The sequence below is a fragment of the Rattus norvegicus genome, chromosome 17 (assembly GCF_021556685.1).
Source record: "Rattus norvegicus strain SHRSP/BbbUtx chromosome 17, alternate assembly SHRSP_T2T, whole genome shotgun sequence".
NCBI classification, from domain to species: domain Eukaryota; kingdom Metazoa; phylum Chordata; class Mammalia; order Rodentia; family Muridae; genus Rattus; species Rattus norvegicus.
This window is the reverse complement of record NC_141550.1, coordinates 18,039,575-18,065,933: the sequence shown is the minus strand read 5'-3', so window position 1 is coordinate 18,065,933 and position 26,359 is coordinate 18,039,575. Positions and strand designations below refer to the sequence as shown.

The 26,359-nt window shown below is 45.2% G+C and overlaps 1 protein-coding gene across 4 annotated transcripts in view; it reads left to right on the top strand.

Moving 5' to 3' along the window:
* The window catches only part of Cap2 (cyclase associated actin cytoskeleton regulatory protein 2), a 149,415-nt gene that overhangs the window by 80,502 nt on the left and 42,554 nt on the right, over positions 1 to 26,359 (top strand). For all 4 annotated transcript variants that reach the window (XM_087589689.1, XM_087589691.1, XM_087589690.1 and 1 more), the window contains 2 exon segments: positions 22,791 to 22,934; positions 23,255 to 23,340. In XM_087589689.1, coding sequence (XP_087445815.1) covers positions 22,791 to 22,934; positions 23,255 to 23,340 — 230 coding nt within the window.

The window sequence follows — 26,359 nt, the reverse complement described above, 5'->3', positions numbered from 1 at the left end:
TTGAAAATCCCTCATACTCAATTTCCTATGTGCGTAGGAATGTGTTCTAAAAGCCAAGAAGCTAGAAGCACCTCACAGAGCAACAGGACATGGAACCCAAGACCAATCTGAATACTTTCAGGGTGCAAGCATAGATCACATTTTTATATTTATGACGAAAGACATCATAAAAACACTCCTCGTGTTCCTTAACAAGCAATCAAAAACCATTACCGAGATCTGAGAGACACGGGAGCTGAAACTCTTCTCGCACCCACCCGTAATCTAAAGGCCGAACCACCATGCTGGTTAAGATTCAGGTGTGAGGTAGGGGTGTGAGGAAATGGAGGCCGCTGCTGGCAGGGGATGTCAACGGTTGCAGCCACTGTTGAATCAAGATGGAGGGGTCTCCAAAAGTGAAAAAGAAATGTCATAGAATCCAGCTACACTGCTTCTGGTACAAACCCCCAACCTCTGGTCTACACACACACAGCAGAAGAGGGGGTCTATCTGGGAGAAGGGAGAAAGAAGAAAAGGGGACTGAGGGAGGGCAGTGGGAGAGGGGAGTGAATGAGAACAACGCATCGTGATCCGTATGTCTGAAAACAGAAAAAGACTGAGGAAAGGGGTGCCCCCAAAGCTGCGTTACACTGCTGTGGACTTCCCAGCATGCTTTGTGTTCTCGTAGTATGTTACTCCGATGGTTGACACAGGCCCCTGAGCTGCTGCCACGCATGCGCACCATCTTTCTATGGCTCCCGGAAGTAGCAGGCTCCTTTGATTTATCAGCAAATGGCCGCTGCTGGCAGCCTCCAAACGGCACCTTAGAATTCTCTGCTGGCTCCCTCCGTCGTGCTCTACGCATTAGCCCAGCATTTCGTTCCCGTTTTTTACAGTATTATTGCATCTTCTAGATAAATGTATGTGTGTGCGTGTGTCTGCATGCACACATGCATCCATGTATGTTCTCACCTGTGCCAATGTGGAGAGCCAGAAAGGGCCTCAGGTGTGTTGTTCTACCACTGTCTGCCTACCCCTTTGAGGCAGGGTCTCTCCCAGAACATTTTCTCTGATACGCTGAAAGCCAGAACACCCCAGAGATTCTCTCATCTCACGGCCCCCTCTGAGCTGGGTTAGAGGCCTGGGCTGGACGCCTGCTTGCTGGAACCTGAAGACTAGTCCTCATTATTGCTTAGTAAGCACTCTTAACTGCTGAGTCATCTCCTGAGCTGCCACACTCCATTCCCTTTTTTTTTTTTTTATCATATTCTCTTTTATTTAAACTTATTTTGATGGCCATTTTACCAAAAGCAATCTACAGATTCAATGCAATCCCCATCAAAATACCAATCCAATTCTTCAAAGAGTTAGACAGAACAATTTGCAAATTCATCTGGAATAACAAAAAACCCAGGATAGCTAAAGCTATCCTCAACAATAAAAAGGACTTCAGGGGGAATCACTATCCCTGAACTCAAGCAGTATTACAGAGCAATAGTGATAAAAACTGCATGGTATTGGTACAGAGACAGGCAGATAGACCAATGGAATAGAATTGAAGACCCAGAAATGAACCCACACACCTATGGTCACTTGATTTTTGACAAAGGAGCCAAAACCATCCAATGGAAAAAAGATAGCATTTTCAGCAAATGGTGCTGGTTCAACTGGAGGGCAACATGTAGAAGAATGCATATCGATCCATGCTTATCACCCTGTACAAAGCTTAAGTCCAAGTGGATCAAGGACCTCCACATCAAACCAGACACACTCAAACTAATAGAAGAAAAACTAGGGAAGCATCTGGAACACATGGGCACTGGAAAAAATTTCCTGAACAAAACACCAATGGCTTACGCTCTAAGATCAAGAATCGACAAATGGGATCTCATAAAACTGCAAAGCTTCTGTAAGGCAAAGGACACTGTGGTTAGGACAAAACGGCAACCAACAGATTGGGAAAAGATCTTTACCAATCCTACAACAGATAGAGGCCTTATATCCAAAATATACAAAGAACTCAAGAAGTTAGACCACAGGGAAACAAATAACCCTATTAAAAAATGGGGTTCAGAGCTAAACAAAGAATTCACAGCTGAGGAATGCCGAATGGCTGAGAAACACCTAAAGAAATGTTCAACATCTTTAGTCATAAGGGAAATGCAAATCAAAACAACCCTGAGATTTCACCTCACACCAGTGAGAATGGCTAAGATCAAAAACTCAGGGGACAACAGATGCTGGCGAGGATGTGGAGAAAGAGGAACACTCCTCCATTGTTGGTGGGATTGCATACTGGTACAACCATTCTGGAAATCAGTCTGGAGGATCCTCAGAAAATTGGACATTGAACTGCCTGAGGATCCAGCTATACCTCTCTTGGGCATATACCCAAAAGATGCCCCAACATATAAAAAAGACGCTCCACTATGTTCATCGCAGCCTTATTTATAATAGCCAGAAGCTGGAAAGAACCCAGATGCCCTTCAACAGAGGAATGGATACAGAAAATATGGTACATCTACACAATGGAATATTACTCAGCTATCAAAAACAACGACTTTATGAAATTCGTAGGCAAATGGTTGGAACTGGAAAACATCATCCTGAGTGAGCTAACCCAATCACAGAAAGACATACATGGTATGCACTCATTGATAAGTGGCTATTAGCCCAAATGCTTGAATTACCCTAGATGCCTAGAACAAATGAAACTCAAGACGGATGATCAAAATGTGAATGCTTCACTCCTTCTTTAAAAGGGGAACAAGAATACCCTTGGCAGGGAAGAGAGAGGCAAAGATTAAAACAGAGACTGAAGGAACACCCATTCAGAGCCTGCCCCACATGTGGCCCATACATATACAGCCACCCAATTAGACAAGATGGATGAAGCAAAGAAGTGCAGACCGACAGGAGCCGGATGTAGATCGCTCCTGAGAGACACAGCCAGAATACAGCAAATACAGAGGCGAATGCCAGCAGCAAACCACTGAACTGAGAATAGGACCCCCGTTGAAGGAATCAGAGAAAGAACTGGAAGAGCTTGAAGGGGCTCGAGACCCCATATGTACAACAATGCCAAGCAACCAGAGCTTCCAGGGACTAAGCCACTACCTAAAGACTATACATGGACTGACCCTGGACTCTGACCTCATAGGTAGCAATGAATATCCTAGTAAGAGCACCAGTGGAAGGGGAAGCCCTGGGTCCTGCTAAGACTGAACCCCCAGTGAACTAGACTGGTGGGGGGAGGGCGGCAATGGGGGGAGGGTTGGGAGGGGAACACCCATAAGGAAGGGGAGGGGGGAGGGGGATGTTTGCCCGGATACCGGGAAAGGGAATAACACTCGAAATGTATATAAGAAATACTCAAGTTAATAAAAAAAAATAAAATAAAAAAGAATGAAAAAAATAAACTTATTTTGAGAATTTCATACATGGGCACAGTATTTACACCATTTCCATCTCTCCCTTTTCCCCTTCCAAATTCCTCCCAGGTCCCCCCAACTCCCTATCAGATTATTGACCTGTTTTTCTTTATTATTGTACACACACACACACACACACACACACACACACACACACACACACACCCCTGGACTTATGGATATGCCTAACCTGCCGAATCCATTTCATGTGGCTTGTTTGTATATGTGCCTAGAATTCTTTCTGTATCAGCAGAAAATGAGCAGAGTCCTTCACTGCTGTGCATACAGGACTCTGTCCCTTGTCCCTCACATACCCCCAGGTCTGTCCCTCCTCATCATCCTTGCCATTGCCTTCCTCCATCAAGCCTCTTGGACTGGTCTTTGCCTCTGACTTGGAGCTGTCCTGAATGCCATCTTACTGCTCAGTTGGGTTACCCTACTCGTCTAGACCACCCACACAGGCCTACGAGGTGACTCCATAGTTCCCGATGACACAGGAAAGGATCCCCAAGGTCACATCCCTGTCTAGTTTATCAGCCTCATCCCTCAGGCCTCAGAGGCTTCTCAAATCCTCGCCATTTAGGAAGCATCTGTGGTCCTCTCAGCCTGGAAAACCTTTTCCCCCTTGGATTCCTTCCTATCCTTAAGAGTGAACACTTGGTGCCCATTTGGGTTGTCCTGTCTGACTGTCCATTTAGATCAGTGTCTTTATCCCCCACACACATTCCCCCACTCTCTATGGCTCAACCAGTGAGTGCCATGGTGACTGCCGCCACCTTCTGTGTGGAGCTCAGAGGCAGGGACGTGAGAGTCAGAGTCAATGTCATGCTACAGGGTGCTTCGATGGGTTTTATGCTCTGTTTAAGGAAAATATGCAGATTACAGGCAACGACCAATCTTCAAAATGAAACACCTTTGCCTACCGTGGCTAAGACCCTGGATTTGATCCCAGGAGATGGGAGGAAGATGGGTAGGGAGAGAGGAAGGGAAGGGAAGGAAATGGAAAGCGAGTACTCAGCCACAGAGCCACCGGGAACCTCTGTGTGAGGGAAGCAGTGTGGATTGTAACGTCTCTAGATAACCCCGATTTGCCTTAGCTCTGTTGTCGTTTGCACGACGAGTTAGCGCTCTTGGCCTTTGACGGGACCTGTAGATGTCCAGGGAGGAGGAGGGCCAGGAACATGGACCATCTGCTGCTGCATATCCCTTCTGCCATAAGCAAATCATTGTCTCGGAGTCCAGACCCAAATCCAGGACCGACTGAGGTGACCTGGCGTTACCTCCTGCTTGAACACCAATGCACTCCCGGGATGCATGTATGAAGCATGGTGGTGCATCATCTAAACCCAGCACTCAGGAGGTTGATGGAGGAGGATCACAGGTTCAAGTCCAGCCTGGACTCCATAGAAAGGGCCTTCCTATATAAGTTTTCCCGTACTATATATTATTGTGCCCAGTCTGGATGTGATGGTTTTAGTTGTCAACGTGACCCAGTCTGGCCCTGGGAAGGGAGTCTCAATGAGGACTTGTCTTGATTGGGTCGGCCAGCGGGCAAGCCTGTGAAGGAATTTTTTTAGTTAGATTCGTTGAGGTGGACAGACCCACCCTGGATGTGTTCAACGTCATTTCATGGGCTAGACCCTGGCCAGGGTAAAATGGAAGGGAAGGGTTGAACACTGACTGTGGATGGAGCGGGGCTAGTTGCTCCAAGTACCTGCCACCTTGACTTTACCACAATGATGGGGTGTACCTGAAATTCTAGTCCCCCTTTTTTTTCTGTAAAGTTTGCTTTTCCCTGAAGTTGCTTTTGCCAGCAACAGGAAATGAGACTAAGACGAGGGTCTTCAGTGTCTTTCCAGTGTATCGTGTACTTGGACCGTATCGGGTACCTTCCCCACATACATCCCTCTTCCTCTCCCTCTACACTCTCCATAGTCTCCTTCTCTCCCCTAAAGCTCCTAACCCAGGTTTACATATCTATTATAAAATCTAGAATTTATAAGTAAGAGAAAACGTATGATATTTATGTGGTCTGACTTATGCTGCTTATGTGACGTACCCCAACACCCACAGTGCTAACTGAAGAGACATGGCATGCCTTCTCTTTCTGAACCTGACCATACGCTATGTGATATTTTAGCTTCCTGCAAAAGCATTTTGCCTCTGCCTGTCCTATCTGAAGCTGCGTCATTTTCTGTGATTGTGTGTGGAACTGTAAGTCTGTGACCTCATCACAGCTTCCTGGTTGGCTATAACTGAGCATCTGCATGTCCCATTTAGGGTTGAGCAACTCTCTGGTCTCCTGTTCTGTGCACCATTAGCAGCCGTGAGTCTCTGTATAAATCACCATCTACTGCAAAAAGAAGTTTCTCTGATGAGAGCCGAGAGGGGCACTCCTCTGTGGATATAATAATGAGTCATTGGGAATTGGTTTAGTGACAGTAATAGGTTATCCTCTCGGGCCTACAACCTTCCAAGTTAACAGGTCCTTTGGGGTATTTTACCACAGCAATAGAAATGAAACTAAAGTACTTGTGAGTTCTAGAAATGTACGTTAAAATGAAGTAAAGTGTTGCCTTCTTTAGATAGGCTATATATTTTTACTTAATTTTTTTTCCTACAATATATTTTGATCATTTTCTCCTCTCCCAACTCGTCCCAGATCCTCCCTAGCAATGACAAGAAGTGGGCACGACATCCCACCCTTACCAAGAAGTAACTTATGATGGATGAGCTGCCGGCAAAGGAAACTCGGTTTTCCACCACGGCTGTGTTTTATCTCTGCTCTCTAGATCATATCTGACTTTCTAGAAGCTTCACTTTTATTCCTCACAAAGGCATCAGTTTCTGTTCATTCATCCGTCCATTCTGTCATCTGCTACAGGACACTGTGGTACTATGAAAACATAAGCCGTGTCCCAAGCTGCTGCTCAAATAACAAGGCTAGCTCAGCAAGCCAGCCGACCGTCCTAAACACTGCACCTCCGTCCATAGCCTCAAGTACTTGAAATACAGCGCAGCAGAAGCCAAGTTCAAAGATCTGATCTCCGCGTCAGCCGGCTAGTTTCAGGATATAATGAGTAACTGACCTGGGAATTTAATAAAAATAAATTTACCACCAGCCACACACTGTCCCCATAAACTCGGGCTATTGATCTCACAAACTTTTGCTGCTGGCCAGGCGGGGTGACTGAGCGCAATCCCGAGCCAGGAGAGAAGTGTCACAGAGCCTACCCAGGATGGATGGTACCCAAGAGGGCCATCCTTACACGTAAGGAACAGAAAGTCTATACACACTGCAGCATCCTGGATTGGAGCTAAATTACGCTGACCACAGGAGCGCAGAGCCACTTACACGTCTGTTGGACTACCGTGGACCTGAGTCGTAGTAAGCATGGAATACGTAGATACCCGGAACTGAACAACAGTGGAGCTCTGTTGAATGGAGGCAGGAACGTAGAGCAATTTAGGCCTTGGATGTACTGAGTTGAAAGTTCAAGATGAGCCCAAGCAAAGATCCTCATCGGAGAAGCTTCTCCCTGCAGCACATGGTGGTAAATTCTGAGACCTACAAATGGTCTCATGCAGAAAATAAGAGACTATAGAGCGTCCAGCTCTAGATGGGACACACAAAGCACAGGGATGATCACAGAAGGGAGGGGGCCAAGATTGTGTGAGCCAAAGGAAGGGAACGTCTGCAGCCAAAAAGGGTTTGCCAGATGTGACAACTCAGTGGCACAAATGATGAAGTCACAGCTGCTGGGACTGGGCACATAGAACTTCCACAGGCTCAAGTCACCAAAATGATGCCAGCCCTGACTGAGGAGGGGCTCATGGAGTCCCGCCCCAGGCTAAGGAGCTGTTGGCAACTGATGGCTGCTAGAGGTGGGGGGTCAATTTTCCTCAGTGATGTGGCTCTTGGGAGACTGTCCAGGCTCCTTCCTGCCCATGGTCTTACACCCATGCACATACAGGTGACAGGAAATAGACTCTATAGGTCTTTTTTTAATGAGCACATGAGGTTGGGAGGGGAAAGCTGTGCAAGTGTATTCCCAGACACTAAAAGGAGATATATAAACCTAAAAATAAAATAATTAACAGCAAGAACTAGAAGGGGACTGAGTAAAGTGAAACAGAGGGCACAGGGAAGATACTGGCGTCCACTGCAAACGTCGTTAGTAAGTTGTGCCTCCGTGCCTAACATCTAACACAATAAATAGCTTACTTATTTATTATGTATTGCTCTTTTGCTAGGATGAACTTTGTATCTAACTTGTCTGGCCCACAGTGTCTCCAGATGTTTTGTCAAATATGATTCTGGTTAGGGTGGATGGCCTGTCTGTATCTGATCTCATCCTTCTGCAAAAAATCCATCTTCCTGGTCAATGGCGACAGCACCCTCCTCGTTGCTTAGTTGGAGAGGAGAGATGAAGTCACTCTCCACTGCTCATTTATTCCGGTTTCATATCCGAGCTGGACCCTGATGCTCAACCCCCACTGCGCTCACTCTGGCCCCAAGAATTGCAGTGATATCTGAGGTGGTCTTTCTGCTTCCCTCGCCCCCACAATCTAGTCCTGAGACAGCATGAAGATGATTAATGGGAAAGAAAGTCATCCATTTCATTCCCAGCTGGCTTTTTCCTACAGTCCAAGACCGCCTTCCAAGGGAATGGTGCCACCCATAGTGGGCATACAGATGATGTCATAGTGAAACCTATCTTATGCACGATTAATACATGCTAATAAAAATCTAAACGGCAGACTGGAGAGATGACCCAATTTATCAAGAGCCTGTTATACAGGCATAAGCACCTGAGCTTGGACCCCCAGCACCCACCCACCTAAAGCTAGGAGGGATGGTCCATGTCTATAAACCCATCACTGGGGAGGTAGAGGCAGGCAGCTTTCAGCACCTTACTAGCCAGCCAGTCCAGCCGAATCTATAGACTCCAGGTTCAGTGATGGGCTCTGCATCAAAATACAAGGTGGCCTCTGTGTACATGAACTCATGTACATACACACAAACATATACACTCATGTACAACAGAGAGAGAGATCTTAAAAAAACACACACATACAGATTTGGCGTCATGTGATCTATGGAACAAGGCAACCATAATTTAAGAAAAACACAGGATTTTTTTTTTCTTCTTTGCTTCATCCATCTTATCTAGTTTGGTGGCTGTATATGTATGGGCCACACGTGGGGCAAGCTCTGAATGGGTGTTCCTTCTGCCTCTGTTCTAAACTTTGCCTCCCTATTCCCTCCCAAGGGTATTCTTGTTCCCCTTTTAAAGAAGGAGTGAAGCATCTGCATTTTGGTCATCCTTCTTGAGTTTCATGTGTTCTGTGCATCTAGGGTAATTCAAGCATTTGGGCTAATAGCCACTTATCAATGAGTGCATACCATGTGTGTTTTTCTGTGATTGGGTTACCTCACTCAGGATGATATTTTCCAGTTCCAACCATTTGCCTACGAATTTCATAAAGTCATTGTTTTTGATAGCTGAGTAATATTCCATTGTGTAGATGTACCACATTTTCTGTATCCATTCCTCTGTTGAAGGGCATCTGGGTTCTTTCCAGCTTCTAGCTATTATAAATAAGGCTGTTATGAACATAGTGGAGCATGTGTCTTTTTTATATGTTGGGGCATCTTTTGGGTATACGCCCAAGAGAGGTATAGCTGGGTCCTCAGGTAGTTCAATGTCCAATTTTCTGAGGAACCTCCAGACTGATTTCCAGAATGGTTTTACCAGTCTGCAATCCCACCAACAATGGAAGAGTGTTCCTCTTTCTCCACATCCTCGCCAGCATTTGCTGTCACCTGAGTTTTTGATCTTAGCCATTCTCACTGGTGTGAGGTGAAATCTCAGGGTTGTTTTGATTTGCATTTCCCTTATGACTAAAGATGTTGAACATTTCTTTAGGTGTTTCTCAGCCATTTGGCATTCCTCAGCTGTGAATTCTTTGTTCTTAGCTCTGAACCCCATTTTTTAATAGGATTATTTGTCTCCCTGCAGTCTAACTTCTTGAGTTCTTTGTATATTTTGGATATAAGGCCTCTATCTGTTGTAGGATTGGTAAAGATCTTTTCCCAATCTGTTGGTTGCTGTTTTGTCCTAACCACAGTGTCCTTTGCCTTACAGAAGCTTTGCAGTTTTATGAGATCCCATTTGTCAATTCTTGATCTTAAAGCATAAGCCATTGGTGTTTTGTTCAGGAAATTTTCTCCAGTGCTCATGTGTTCGGGATGCTTCCCCACTTTTTCTTCTATTAGTTTGAGTGTATCTGGTTTGATGTGGAGGTCCTTGATCCACTTGGACTTAAGCTTTGTACAGGGTGATAAGCATGGATCGATATGCATTCTTCTACATGTTGCCCTCCAGTTGAATCAGCACCATTTGCTGAAAATGCTATCTTTTTTCCATTGGATGGTTTTGGCTCCTTTGTCAAAAATCAAGTGACCATAGGTGTGTGGGTTCATTTCTGGGTCTTCAATTCTATTCCACTGGTCTATCTATCTGTCTCTGTACCAATACCATGCAGTTTTTGTCACTATTGCTCTGTAATACTGCTTGAGTTCAGGGATAGTGATTCCCCCAGAAGTCCTTTTATTGTTGAGGATAGTTTTAGCTATCCTGGGTTTTGTGTTATTCCAGATGAATTTGCAAATTGTTCTGTCTAACTCTTTGAAGAATTGGATTGGTATTTTGATGGGGATTGCATTGAATCTGTAGATTGCTTTTGGTAAAATGGCCATTTTTACTATATTAATCCTGCCAATCCATGAGCATGGGAGATCTTTCCATCTTCTGAGGTCTTCTTCAATTTCTTTCTTCAGAGGCTTGAAGTTCTTATCATATAAATCTTTTACTTGCTTGGTTAAAGTCATACCAAGGTATTTTATATTATTTGGGACTATTATGAAGGGTATCGTTTCCCTAATTTCCTTCTCGGCTTGTTTCTCTTTTGTGTAGAGGAAGGCTACTGATTTATTTGAGTTAATTTTATACCCAGCCACTTTGCTGAAGTTGTTTATCAGCTTTAGTATTTCTCTGGTGGAACTTTTGGGATCACTTAAATATACTATCATATCATCTGCAAATAGTGATATTTTGACTTCTTCTTTTCCGATCTGTATCCCCTTGACCTCCTTTTGTTGTCTGATTGCTCTGGCTAGAACTTCAAGAACTTATTGAATAAGTAGGGAGAGAGTGGGCAGCCTTGTCTAGTCCCTGATTTTAGTGGGATTGCTTCAAGTTTCTCTCCATTTAGTTTGATGTTAGCTACTGGTTTGCTGTATATGACTTTTACTATGTTTAGGTATGGGCCTTGAATTCCTATTCTTTCCAGGACTTTTATCATGAAGGGGTGTTGAATTTTGTCAAATGCTTCCTCAGCATCTAATGAAATGATCATGTGGTTTTGTTCTTTCAGTTAAAACACAGGATTTTAACCAGCCAGTTCTTCTTGGATTTCTCCAAGGAGACCTACTTTTCTTTTGCTGTGATAAAATGCCCTGTCAAAAACAACTTAAGAGAGTTTACTCTGGCTCAGTGTTGGAGGTTACAGTCCATCTCAGCAAGTAAGTCACAGCGGCAGGGCGTGAAGGACCTGGTCATACTCCACCCACAGTCATGAAGCAAAGAGTAATGAAGGGTTACGCTGAACTCACTTTCTCCTTTTCACACAGTCGGAGATCCTATCCTATGGAATGGTAACAACCAACGGTAGGCAGGTCTTTGTGCCCCAACTAACCTAATAAAGATAATCGCCACAGATATACCCTGGGGCATATCTCCTAAGGGAATCTACATCTCATCAAGTTGATAACTACAATTAATCATTCCAGCATTCCAGCATTCCAGCTCTGGACTACTACAGCCATTGGCTGTCGGTTTGCTCTCTAGGTACAGAGTATGCTGCTGTGCGATGCCATTGTTTCTTCATAATGGTACTGCCATTGACGGGGATGGTTGAGACTGGTACAGGGACGGCTTGCCATGACAACAGAGATGGGAGCAGAGGACAGACTCACAATACAATTGAAAAGGCTCTGCCCTCACCCCCTACGTGATGAGAGCTCTTGAAAACAGTCTCCAAAGAACGAGATAGATGTCAATCAAAACAATCGAAGGCTGTGTGTGTTCAACCACTTCAATCACCATGACATATAAAACTATGAACATATATCCCACGCACCAGATGGGAAAATACACAGCTATTTGGAATTGGTGGGGGGTTTTCTTCTCGATAAATTCTGATTAATGTTTGTAAGCCACAAATCACTGAAACTATTTTGCTTGTGCGTGTGGTTAAAAACTGTAACAATTCAAAGAAAAATAACCCTACGACCACTCTGTGTGTAGGGGAGGGTGGTACAGAGCGGGGAGGCTTCTTTAACCCCATTAAATTCCCTAAAGGCATCTCCATGGTAATGACAGAAAATACCCAGATAAGCAAAAACAGGGCAAGCAACTGACAGATCTCTGTGGCTCCCATAGCCGCCCACAGGCTCCAGTCACTCTGTTCCACAGAAACATGGTCCTCAGAACACTGGAGGGAAGCAGGAGGAGGAATTAAATTCCACGGGCAAAGACACAAACGGAGCAAAGGGGTAAGCTTTAGCGGACCCACATGAGATAGACTGAGACTCAATAGACAGACATCATACCCAGAGTTCTTCCTCCCGGCACCATGGACCAGGATGCCCTGTCTGTGTCTGTAAGGCTGGCATTCCATCCTTAACAATGGAACCATGTAATGACGTGCTAACCTTCACAGCGAAAGTGGATTTCGGATGAAGGGATTGATGGCTAGGTCAGACAATGGTTGATCTAGCCCTTGGACTAAGACATTGCCGAAATGCCTTTCACTGCTTGAGGTATTGATTGATGGGATCTCAGCTACACTCTGAGTGAGTCTCTGAGAAGAGATCTGCCCATATTTTCATCCCAGGCACTTAATCCAAGGGAGAGGAAAGACACTCCTTGCAGACAAAGCTCGCTTCGCCAGAATCTTGCAGATGGGATCCTGGGTAGTTTAAGCTGAGATGTATCATTAGAAAGTAGAGGCGACTGGTGGGCAAGCCGTCCCTTGGTGTATGGCGTGCAGCCAGAAAGCATCCGATGTCAGCAAAACTAGATACCCGTCCTAAGTCTTATATTTCTCCTAGTTGGAAGAACTCATTTGCGATCGCTGTATACCTCCTTTGGCTTTGTAAAGCCGGCGAACTGAAATTGCTTTAGCACTTTTCTCCAGTTGACAAAGTCCCGTGGAAAGCCCCGGCGCCTCTCGGCTTCAGTGCGTGCAACCTTGTAAAGTTAAAGTATATATAAAGTGAAAGTGATTATAAAATCCATCCCTGTCGGCAGCCAGACGGTACATCCCGGAGAGCATAGCAGCTGATGCTCTCTCATCTCGACCAATAAATTGAAAGAATAATGGAATGGAGGGTGAGCGTCTTCTTGGCCTCCCGTCTGCGCTTTGGGGTTCATGATGCATAGCCAGGTTAAGTTTTCGTTTTTAAGTTCGTTCCCCCTCCTGTGCTCTCACAACACTGAATCTGAACGCCCTCATTTGTCATCGCTAAGGGCAAGCCCCCTGCTTTCTTCTTGGATCCCAAATAATCTACTCACCCCACGTCTCTGCCACAAACCCAGCCTTTGCCAGGAGCCCATTTTGTCAAGTCCCAGCGTAGGAGAGAGTCACCAGATTTCACGTGTGATCTTACGTTCTTGTTAGCCAGCGCACTGGAGTGGGGATGGGAAAGACCTGTTTTCCTTGCCTCCGGTCACCTTATGCACACACTGAAGTTGCTGTGCTTACCAAAACAGCCCAAGATCTGATAGCCCTAGGATTCTGCTCTGAGATGAACTATACGCATTCTGATGTAAATATAAGCAACCACACCTCAAAAGCTATTAGTCTTAATCTGAAGGAGCAGCTAGCATAAAGGCTCTGGGTTGGGGTTTTTGGCTTTTGGTTTGGGAGGGAAGGTGTTGACCGACTTCTGACCCTCACTGTTGTTTCAAGACTCAGGAGATATAGTGGGGACCCAAACCACTGTGGGTCACTGTGTTTAATATTTACATAGCCATTGTACTTGCCTATTTCTGTCAGACACCTTCCTATCTGAAAGTTTTCTGGCATTAAGCACTTAGTAAAAATCATGGCCCACGTGTCATGTCAGTAGAGCCGTGCTCTGGTCATTGGCTTCAATTTGTTTGGTTCCGTTGGTCATTTTTAGTCATTTTGGTTTTTTGTTTTTGTGTGTTTTGAGTCAGGGTCTCAGGTACCTAGACTGACTTTGAACCCACTGAGTAGCCCTGGCTAGCCCTGAAATCACTATGTAGCTAAGGCTATCCTTTAACTTGTGATCCTCCTGCCTCTGTCTTCTAAGCATTGAGATGACAGTAATGAGCCACCAAACCTCAGAAGGTTGACAGAGAAATTGCAGAACATTTTCATAGAAAAATATTTCACATTGGAAATGCCAATTTGTAACCAAAAGCTCAATCGTGGTAAGAAAAATGCAACAAGTCGACATCAAGCTTCAATGCCAGCCCCAAGGTCTTGTATCTAAATGGTGCTTTGCTGCTGGTTCCTGACCTCTCATTTCCAGGTGCTCTCTCCAAAAGCCAGTGAGGGACAACCTCATGTGACCCCGTCACCATCATTCTCTGTGCTTTTTTATTTTCGATGGCCAAGAAAGTTGTTTTATAAACCACATACAATATGCTGATGAATAGAATGGACCATTAAAGCCTTTCCTGGAATTACAATTAGGTACAATTAGGTACAAGAGTGTGGGTCTCACAAGCTTCTCCCCGGGAGCTGGAGAGATGGCTCAGCAGGTAAGAATGCTCAGTTCTCAGCAACCACATCAGGTTGTTCACAACCGTCTGTAACTCAAACTCCAGAGGATCCAACACTCTCTGGCTGCACACACATAGTGCATACACATAGACCCATGTAGGTACACACAAATACACACACACACACACACACACACACACACACAGAAAAGCCCTCGAGGCATCAGGATATGCAACTACATAGAGCAGCGCCCAGTAAGCTAAGTCATCAAATTTAAACCTCTAACCTTTTGTTTTTCAAAGAGAAGCTGGAGGACAATCTGAATAGAGTTGAAAAGAAAAACCCCAGGGTAGGGAAATGAAATCTTGGCAGCTGCCAGCAAGAAAGGGGGAAAGGCTGCCATTAGAGTTAATCATCATGGAGGTCAGCCATGAGGGAGGGAGAGAGGGAGGGAGCAATTGAGAAAGAACAGAGAAGCCTTAGACCTCGAACTCAGGCTCAGGCTAGTGTTGAAAGGGAAAAGTTAAAGCATTCTGAGTCAGAAGGACGGGCAGACCCTACAGAGCCTTTTGGCCACTGGCACAGACTGCCCGAGTGGGGAAGTCTTTAGGATCCTTCAGTGGTTTGGTTTGGTTTTCTTTTGCTGTTTTGAGACAAGAGCTCAAGTATCCCAGGCTGGCCTCCAACCATGTAGCCGATGATAACCCTGAACCTGTGGTTCTGCCTTCACCTACCCAGTGCTAGGATTGTAAAGTGTGTACCACACCTGCTTGTGCAGTGCTGGGGACGTAGCCCGGGCGATAGCCGTGCTCACTGAGCTCCAGGAGCAGAATCACACTGTTGGCCCTCTTCAGTGCTCAGTAATCCTACGACAGATATTTATGCAACCCCGTATCTTTTAAATTCTAAGAAATGTATTATTGTTTGACGATTGTACTATCCGGTACAGTTGGGCTACTCAGAAAATAACAACTAAATATTAATAAAAGGCCAAAACAATAATGGTTGATACTTGGTACTGTTTGCTAAAATATATATATATATAAATATATATATATATTTATATATATATATATATTGCTTGCTATAAGTTTCCTAGAGTTTGAAATGCAGTAGGATCCAATCATTTAAAGGTCTATGGGTTTGGGGAGGTAGCTTAATGGATAAAGGGCTTGCTACACAAGCCCCTTTGAATGTAGATGCCCGTAGGCACTGGAGATGTCAGATTCCCAGGAGTCATAGGAGGTTGTGGGACACTTGACATGCGAGCTGGAAGCTGAACTCGGGACCTCTGCAAGAGCAGAATACACTCTTAACCGATGAGCCGCCTCTCCAGCTCTCCTTATCCTCCTACCTCTTCCTGCCTCCCTCCTCCCAAGTATTGGGATTCCAGATCCCCGCCACCATGCCCACAGGTACATGCCTACAGGCAACCAAACTACGTCCCCAGCCTCCGAATTTTGCTTCGATTCTTAAGCTGAAACAGTGCCGCCTTGGTCTGAAACCTTTGTCATTTCTAAAAGATGGTGGAATTCTCCCAGTACCTGTGCAACAGCTTGTTCTAGAATATCTCACGAAAGATTCATGTGTTCAACACTTGATCCCTGGCTGGTGGTACTTAAGGGAGGTGAGAAAAGTGATAGAAACCTTCTGAAGCGGGGCGTAGCCACAGGAAGTAGGCCATTGAGAGCATGCCGGTGAAGAGTGTACTGGGACGCTGCCTCTCTGCCCCTCACAGATACTTCCGGAAACCCCGGAGGATACTGTTCATGTTTGCACTCCCCTTAAAGAGCTCATTTGAGCCGACTGTGCAGACGTACTTGATCCCACGTAGAGAGGATGCACTCAAGCAGGAAATACGTCAGGATGCCCGCTTGCCTCCGAGTCAACCTGATTGGACATACAATGGCCTTATGGTTTTGCCTTCTTAAGCCTCTGCAAAATGTGACTCATCTTTGTTTTCTGAGAAACCATGAAAGAACCCACTCAGAGTCCATCATCCTGGGCAGTATTGAATTAAAGCTTGCTTCAAATTTGGATCAAAAATGCGAAACGGGTCTTTCTCTTGTGATTTATCAGGATTAATATTTTCCCAGCACCCTAAGGTGTTGGTTCTGATATGTCTTCCCGCCCAACCTCCCCAGGGGAGTTCTGACTTGCATCGAAGGTGGTAGAGTCAGTTAGCCGTGGACTTAAACCTCTGAAACTCTGAGCCAAAGAAATCTTCCTTCTTTTTAAGTTGTTTCCCCTCAGGCATTTTGTCACAGCAACAGAAAGTTGCCCGATACAATTTAACTAAAAGTGCATTCATGGTGGGATTTTGATGTGTGTGCTGGTTTGATTGAATGGCTTGAATTCAACTCTTAAAAATCATTCTTTTATTTTTCTGAGATTATAAAATTACATTTCTCCTTTTTCTTTCTTCCCGCCAAACCCTCCTAAATACTACTTTCCCTGCCCCCCACTCCTTCAAATTCATGGCCTCTACTTTTCACTATCATCGAATACATATACATATATGTATATACCTATATATATTCATAAATATATTCATAAATATAACCCATTCGGTCCATAGAATGTTACTTGTATGTGTGTTTTCAGAGCTGACCTCTTAACACTGGACAAAGAATCACTCTGCCCTTCCCTGGGGAAGACCTCCCCTCCCTTCCCTGGGGAGAACCATCCCTCCATTCCCAGCTTCCCTTAGTTGCCTGTAGTCCTTCGAGTAGGCGTGAGGCCTCAAGGGTGCTTCCCTGTCCAGTGTGGCATGTCCATTGGTGTCATCCATGCTCAGCTCATGTTTGTGCAATGTTTGGTCACGTGGGTGAGACTTTATGGGTATAGTTTCTGACATTACCAGGAGACAATCTCACAGCAAGCTCCCTGATCCTCCAGCTCTTACAATCTTTTTAAAAATTTTTTTCTTGGGGCTGGGGATTTAGCTCAGTGGTAGAGCGCTTACCTAGGAAGCGCAAGGCCCTGGGTTCGGTCCCCAGCTCCGAAAAAAAAGAACCAAAAAAAAAAAATTTTTTTTCTTTCTTCTCAAGAATTGTATACGTGCATACAATGAAATAAGCTCATCTCCGTCTTACTCCTTTAACTCGCCCCACGTTTTTGCAATACAACCACCCCCCAACTTCTTGGTTTTTTATTTTGTCTTGTTTCTACAACCCCTAAAAGCAGTTAGTGGTGCCATCGTGTACATGGTGTGGAGACATTCCTTATTCTCCAGGGCAAGGATTCCTATCAAGAGGAGCAGCCATTGTTTTAAAGACAATAATTTTTTATTTTTGAACACATGTATAATGCTTCCACATACAGAGATTTTCTCCGTGGTGGAATTAGAACGTTCTATATTTCTGTTTGTCATTCATATTTCCCAGTTATTCCGATGATCAAATATTAATTTCATAATTAGAAAAAGAAATCTTTTTACAGGATGAACTAACCATTTTCTAGTTGACATAAAACTATACACATGAACCCTGCATTCTCTGGTCTGGAGAGATGCTTAAGAACACTGGCTGCTCTTCCAGAGGACCTGGGTTCAGTTCTCAGCATCTACATGGCGGCCCATAACTGTCTGTAACTCCAGTTCCAGAGTCTGATGCCCTCTTCTGCCCTGCAGAATTCTGCATGTACATGGGCCACACATAACCTCACACACATACATTAAAAATAAAAGATAAATAATTTTTTAAAATAACCCTGTGTTCTGAAGGCCAAAACTGATGGCCTACATTTGGTCTCCAGTGGAGGGAGATCATCAACTCCCACAAGCTGTCTTTTGAAGTTAGCACAAACTTAGTATATAAAAAAAATGCAATTTTAATTTTTTTTTAAAGAACCCGATTCTGGAAATAACTGGCCAGTGCCATTGCTGCTCTGTGCTCTGTAGCATCTCTGATCTGCCTGAGAGAGAACCCGCTTTGCCTTTTTGGGTAACGTTTCTCCTATGCTTGCAGATGAAACTCTTCCATTTGACTTTCTGCAAAACAATCCAGTTCCTTCTGGAGTTAAATGCAGATAGAGCTGATAGCGGAGCTCAGTTCTTCAAGTTCAGAGTCGTTGCGAGGGCCGTAAAGACACAGCCCGGAGCTGCTCTCCCAAGCACAGTCCTGCTAGGACAAGCGTTGGAAGCGTTTGCTGAAAACACGACCTGCCTCCTCCCTTTCCGTAGGACCATGTGTGGCTGTCTCCTCCACAGATATGTGGGACAGAAAAGATTTGGGCGCTTGTCTTCACAGCTTGAAAATGTATTTCCTTTCGAGAAATTGTCTTAGAAGACTGAAACCAAAGGTTTGGTTGTTTTGTTTTGTGTTTTGAGAAAAAAAATTGAAGTCATTCTGAAATACACTAGCTGCTATAAGAGAGAGAGAGAGAGAGAGAGAGAGAGAGAGAGAGAGAATGTGTGTGAGAGAGAGAATGTGTGTGTATACACATGTATGGGAGCGTGTGTGTAATGAAGACTGTCTTCCTTGGTTACTTGTTGTGTGAGGCAAGGTCTCTCAGTGGACCTGGAGTTCACTGATTGCTAAGACCAGTTAGTCAATGGCTAGGCACCACTCTCTCTTTTCCATTCTCTTCCTGCTGCCTCCCAACACTGCAGTTCCAGGCAGGTGCAGCCACACACGGCTTGTTAAAGATATGGACGCTGAAGAGCCTGTCCATCAGGCCCCAAGCCTGGGCGGCACTTTACAGAGTCCTCTCTCCAAACCCTACAGCTGTGTCTTGAGACCTCCACCATTATACTCTAAGAAAAGCAGATACACAAAAAACCAGGACACAGGGCTCAGACGGTGGCTCAGAGGATAAAGCACTTGCCCACTTGCCAGGCAAGGATGAGGACCAGAGTTTGGATCCCCAGGACCCACATCAAAATCTGGGTAGGCTTCATGGCTGCCTGTGGTCTCAACACTCACAAAGCCAAGACCAGGAGTTCTGGGACAAGTCAGGGCTACCCTGGTCAGAACTGGTGAGCTCTGAGTTTCGTGAGAGATCCTGTGTTAATAAAATAAAGTTGGGGATGTAATTGAGGGAGATACCGCGATTCCAGGCCTCCATACTTGCACACACACATGTGCCTATACACGCATTCCCACACATTCTCCAACATGCATATACATACATACCAACATGCATATACAAACATAATAATAATAATAATAATAATAATAATAATAATAATATAAGATGCCTTTTAAATCATTCCTTACTGAAGATTCAGCTCAGGTGGTAGACTGCTTGCCTAGTGTGTGCAAGGCTCCGGGTTCAATTCCTATCAGTATACACACATGCACACATGCATGCACACAATTCCTCTCTCTAGTGAGAAGCACTTTTGCAAGCTTAACTGACATCAATGCAATCCAACCTGTATTTATGGAGTATTCCTAACAGATGCCTAAGGCTTAAGCAAGTAGGATGTGGAAGGTCCTGCCACACAGTCTTTCCACCAACATCGGCACACTAAGCTTTGGTGGAAATCATGCTGTTCGCTCCGGTATTCCGTCGTCCAGCTGTGGAAGTTCAGGATGAACCGGGGGTAATAAACCACTTTACGGCACACTCAAATCTATTGGCACAGAAGGAAGGCTCAAGTGTTTGTTAGCATTGGTAGAAACAGGAGTTGTTCTTTCTTCTCTCGGCTTTTTTTTTCCTTTTAACTGATGAAAATTCTTCACACGGTTGCCAAATTAAGGCAAAAGGCAACTTTCTTGATATTTATGATGGTCTCATCAGATAACCAATATGAATTCCTTCCAGAATTCTGCATCTCCTCAGACTTCAGAGCTTGTTCTCGGGATGTTAGAGATAAACAAAGTTGGTCTTAATAAATCTCTCCCGTGTTGGAAATATACAGTCCTGGCCCTTTCTCTTCTTGGAGCAAGAGGCCAGATCCCACCAGCAACTTAGATATCCTGGCCTTTCTCAGAGATGTCATCTCATCAAGCATAGTGTGATTTGGCCAAGTGCTGGGAACTAAAAAGGCTTTCGTATGGCTTTGTCCCAAGTGAAGATCTCTGGCCTTTGGGAAAAACAAGTATTGCCCCCCTTTGATCTGGTAATTGAATCTGGACTGAGAAAAGTCCCCGGGGAGAGACATATTTGCTCTCTAAAGATTAAAGTCCCAAACCTGGGACAAGCGTGCACATCCACAATCCCAGTCATCGAGAGACAGAGGCAGGAGAATTTCCATGAGTTTGAGGTGAGTCTTGTCTACATAAGTAGTTCCAGTGAGCATTCCTCTCTGAAGTTGCTTCTTGTCAAGTACTTAATCACAGCAACAAGAAACATAACTAAGAACTCTGGTGCAAGCTGGTGTGGCTGTCATAACCAACTCTCAAAATTATTGCATAACCTTCCAGGGGCCAGAGGTTTAAAATGTACCATCTCCTACGACCTCGAGGCTAGAGGAGTTGTTACCTTTTACTTGTGCCAAATGAAACCAAAGATCAGCTGAAGAGGTTTGCTCAAGGCCCCATGGGTGCTAAGTGGCAGAGGGCAGATGTGAAACAAGGTCTTTCTAACTCCAAAGCCCCTACATATGGCATCTCCCTTAGAAGACATAGCAAGGGGTTTAGAATCAGAAGTAGACCGCGGGAGCCGCTGTGGCTGAACATAATTTCATCCCCAGTGGCTGTCCCTGTCAGAAAGGACTGTGCTTTGACACGTGACACATCTCTGCAGCAGAGATGTGATCACCTATTACCCAGTTTTCCTACTCTTGCCCAGGCCTCCCCAAGGCCAGGTGAGTGAGTTTGGTGTCACTGGGACAAGGAAGGATGGTGCTAGTGTTTTGTCTGGTTTGAAACCATTGCTCTGAAATGTTGCTTGAAAAAAAGAAAGAGTTAAGAGAGAAAGAAAGAAAGAAAGAAAGAAAGAAAGAAAGAAAGAAAGAAAGGAAGGAAGAAAGGAAGGAAGAGAGGGGGAGGAAGGAAGGAAGGAAGAGAAAGAAAGAAAAGAAAGAAAAAGAAAGAGAAAGGAAGGAAGGAAGGAAGGAAGGAAGGAAGGAAGGAAAGAGAGAGAAAGGAAAGAAGGAAGGAAGAGAGAACTGTAAGAAACTTTTCCTTTTCCATCCTGCAAACAAGATTGAGTAAAATTCTGCCGGGAGCGTTTCAACTGCCCCTGAAAAGCAGGACCTTTGCTATTTGCTCCTCCAGGCACTCACACAGACTCCAACTCTGTACCTCCTCATCACCTGGGCTTAGAGGTGTGGGCTACCACACCATGTCTGCCTTTATTGTTACTTCGAGTCCGGGTCTCACTTGGTAGCGCAGGTTCTCAGAAAACCTCCTGCCTCAGCCTCCCAAAGGCTGGGGTTAGGAGATTGAGCCACCATGTCCAGTTGGTCGTTATTGCTGCTACTGCTATTCTTGCTTTAATCCAGGTCTTTCTGTCATCCAAACTGTTTATTGTGGTGTTTTCAGTCCATAGTTGGTTGAACCCTCAACAGTAGTACCCAGAGATCCAGAAGACTGTCTTGATCAACATAGCAATAGGTCTGAGGCTGGGCTCGCTAGTGTTGCAGGATATTTGACCACACCGTGAACCCCAAGATTATGCTGCTTACTGGGAAAACCTGATTCTCCTTGTGGTGCAGCTCACCCTTAGCACACACCTTTAATCCCTCTTACTGGAATACAGACAGCCCCCTTAATACATACCTTTATCCAAAACGATGAAGGTAAAGTTTGTAGAAGGAACAGGCTTGAAAGTCGTACCTAGTTGAGTGGCAGACAAAGTGATGAATCAGAAAAAGATTTGACAGAATAAGATACACCCAACTCTCAGGGAAAGAGAAAAGAAAAGGGAAGCTACTTAAAAGAGAGCAGCAGTAGTAGGCAGGGGTAGCGGGGAGAGGGGGAGAGAGGGGAGGGGGAGGAGAGGAGGCAGTTTTACAGAGACTCTGTGTTGAAGAGAAGGTAGACAGAGTCAGAAGATTAGAACATATTGCCAAAATTAGCATGAGGCCAAGCAGAGCAATTCAGTCAGAAGCCAAGAGAAGGCAGATTGGATCAGTCAGCCTGGAGAAGAGTTTGAGCCAGAACAGCTGATTTGAACCAGCCAGCCAGAGTTCAGAGAGAACTAGGAAGGGTGAGCTTATTCAGCAGTAAATCTCAGAGACTGAAAACATTCTACACCTAGATAGGATCATACGAAGGCTAGAAGCTTCTAGGACTAGGCTGTAGGTTAGAGACTGAGGCAGTAATCCCACGAGACTACAATTACCAGTAGGAAAATTAAAATTACTTTTAACACATGAGTATTTGCTTAAGTGTAATCCCTAATTGTTCCAAGAAAGAAAGAACAAGAGAGTGAAGGGGGAGACAAAGAATGGGGGATGAATAAAAACAAAAAAAAGAGCAAGAGAAAGGAAAAGACAGAGGAAAGAAAGGAAATGTTTCATTGATGTAACAAGAAAACCAGCCTGTAAAATGGTCACTTGTTCCTTTCAGACCCCCGAGCCACGGCAATCCCTGGGTGGTCCTCTCAGGCCAGTGTGCCCAGAGGCTTCTGTTTGTCCACAGTAACCAATCCAACGTTTGCCTGCAGAATGAAGTTGCTGTCCTTCTGAAACCCATATCGGAGAAGATTCAAGAAATACAGACATTCCGCGAGAGAAACCGGGGGAGCGACATGTTCAACCACCTCTCGGCAGTCAGCGAGAGCATCGCCGCCCTGGGGTGGATAGCCGTGGTGAGTTAAGGCCACGCTACACCCTCCCCACATTTTTAGGGACTTCCAGGGCCACCTTCACGCTCCTCCTCCCATAGTGTGGTCCCCTGAAGGAAGGAAGGCTCCTTCTGGGGTGGATGCTTCCGCTTTCTCTTACCCTCTGTAAGTCCCATGCTTTCTGTTCTGAGACGGGAAAGTGTTTCTTCAGCTTTTACCAAACACCCACTGCCTCCAGCTCTCACCCACCCTCCTTTGCTTTTCTTCAGCTTCTTTGAGGTGTTCTCTTTCTTATCCTTATTTTTTTTTCCTCCTATGCTTGGGTGCTGGTCCTGTTTTCTCAGTCTCCCAAACCTGGTCCATATGTCAAGGAGATGAACGACGCCGCCACCTTTTACACTAACAGGGTCCTGAGGGACTACAAGCACAGGTGTGTATTTCCTCTCCCGGCTGGGTTTTCAGACGCTCATCAGACGTTAGCTCCTAGAGAGTAAAAGGCTCAGTCACTAGACTCTTCACTGGCTCACCAAGTAACCTGGAGATTAAAACCCCATCTTGGAGCTGGGAACCTGTGACCCGGCTCTCGGAAGTCAGGGAGAGAAGGCGCAGTGATTCAAGATCATTTTTGCTCCATAGAAAATGTAAGATCGGGCTGGAGAGATGGCTCAGTGGTTAAGAGCGCTGACTGCTCTTCCAAAGGTCCTGAGTTCAAATCCCAGCAACCACATGGTGGCTCACAACCATCTTTTTTTTTTTTTTTTTTTGGTTCTTTTTTTTTTCGGAGCTGGGGACCGAACCCAGGGCCTTGCGCTTCCTAGGCAAGCGCTCTACCACTGAGCTAAATCCCCAGCCCCTCACAACCATCTTTAATGGGATCCGATGCCCTCTTCTAGTATATGTCTGAAGACAGCTGCAGTGTACTCATATAAATAAAAATAAATAAATCATAAAAAAAAGAAAATATAAGATCTGACCTGGGCCACAGGAGACCATGAGACCTTGTCTTGAAATAATAAAAAAAAGGCTGTTGAGAGGGCTCAGCAGGCTTCTTGCCACCATCGATGGCCTGGTTAGATTCCCTTCAGCTCGCACAGTCGAGGAGAGGATCCGCTCCCACAGGTGTCCTGGGACTTCCCACCTGCACACCTCAGAGTACATGCTGACACACACACACACACACACACACACACACACACACACACACATTAAACTAATAAATGCAGTACAACAACCAAATAAGGGAGTGGAGACATTGCTCAGTGGTCACGAGCGGTTTCTGCTCGTCCAGAGGGCCAGACTTGGAGTGCACTGTGTAAACCACAACACTTCAGCTCGAGGGGTTCAGCTCGAGGGGAGCCAATATCCTCATCTGTCCTCTGCAGACACCTACAGCCCCCCCACACACACACATACTCACACAGGGGGACACATGCACACGCATGAATAAAAACTCTTCATTTTTTAATACATTTTTTTTAAAAAAAATAAGTTTTAAAATCCTACTTTTGTGGGGAAAGTTACATGGAGAGGGGACTCAGATTCCTGGTGGACACACACCAAGCTATTTGTTAATTCAATATTTAGTCAATGTATAAATAGATAGGTAGGTAGGTAGATAGATAGATAGACAGACGATAGATAGATAGATAGATAGATAGATAGATAGGCAGAGATAGATAGAGATCATATGTGAGGTGTATGGAATTGTATATAAGTTATCTACACGTATTTAGCCCAACAATTAATTTTACAACATTTCCACCTCCCTCCCTGAGGAAACCTATACCCACCTATTGTTGCCCCTTGTCTCTTCACCATCCCGAGGTGGTGTCGTCACCAGAGGGTTTGAGCTTTCCCTCTTCCCTGCATCTATACAGAGCGAGTGCAGCCTCTGCCTGCTTCGAGGTTGTTTGCTACAGAGCTGGGAGTTGGACTCGGGACCTCCCGTGCGCTAGACAAGCACATTCCCACAAAACTCCACCTCTAGCCTTCACTTTCCTTCCTTTCGAGACCTTCTCACCAAGTTGCCCAGGCTAGCCTTGCACTCACTCTGCAGTCTGGGCAGGTCATCAGAGTGATCCTCCAGCCTCAGCCTCCTTTCGTAGCTGTAAATGACAAGATTGTGCCAAGCGTCCCAACTCAGCCCCTGCTTGATCTCAGCTATTATTAATGTCAACTAGAAAACACCAGTTGGTGTCACCATGCATTGCATCAGCAGAGTGCCTAAAACAGATAGAATAAGCCAGAGAAATGTCACCAGAGGTGTGGATGGGTTCACCCGGGTCCCCAACCACCTTGAACACCTTATTCTGGTGAACTAATGACTGTAGGGAGCCTCACACCCCAACATCCATGGGTTGGTCCCCCAAGCTCCCCACAGGGCCTCCTCTGTGTTACCCATGTAGCAGATATGTAGGAGAAAGAGCTGAAAGACAGTCAGCCTGTGGTTGGGACAGAGGGGCTGTGGGCCAGGGCCTCTGCTCCTGGGCTTCCCAGACAGCTAGCCTTGATGGCTCTGGCTCCCTTTTCTATATCCACCAAGGGAGCTGGTTGTCTCAGCTCTGCCCAAGGTATGGCCTCACAGCTCCCAGAGTCAATGAAAATGGAGGGAGGTCCTCAGTTCCCATCTGTGTGGATCCTGTTCAGCCATTCTCCTAGAGAATAACGTCAGGTAAAGGACACCATGTAGTTATTCTTTCCTTTAGCTTTTCTTTTTTCTGGAACTTTCTTTAAGACAAAATAATACTGCAGTGATTAAGAGAAAAACACATTTACATGTATAGATCTGGTTTGGGTTGGTTGGTAGAATTCCTCATGCAATTATTCCTTCCTACAGTTTTTTTTTTCTGGATCTTTCTCCAGGTCAAAATAATTCAGTGGTTAAAAGAAAAACCACATTTGCCCATACAGAACTGGCCCTCATCAGTTGCTAGAATTTTCAGTAGAAGCTATGTCATATGTACAATCTGATATCTCAGATTGTGTGTGTGAATTGCTGTGCACACACATACACAGATGAGACACATCTGCATAGAGCATGTATGTAAACACAAGCACAAATTTATTTTGAAGTGAGTCCCCCCCCCCTCAGATGGCTGATGTGTACACTGCTTTCCTGTGTCCAGGGTGCGTGCTGAGAGCCTCACAAAACCCTACGGAACAAGGCATGAATGAGGCCGATGTAGGAAGCGACACTCACTTAGGGGTTTTAATTATGAGAATGAAGCAGAGCCTCCCAGATTCCAGTCCTAGAGACAACAAATCCGAAACCGTAGAAGACAACAGTGATCAGGAGTCCAACCCCTACATGAGTCCCTTCCTCACCGATAGGTCAAAGATCGACAGAGGTAGAACCTCAGACAGGAGAGTTTATTTTACCTCCTGACTCAGGGAATACGGCACCATGGCTGGGAAGGCATGGCCATAGGGAGCTTGGCAGCTGAGGCAGT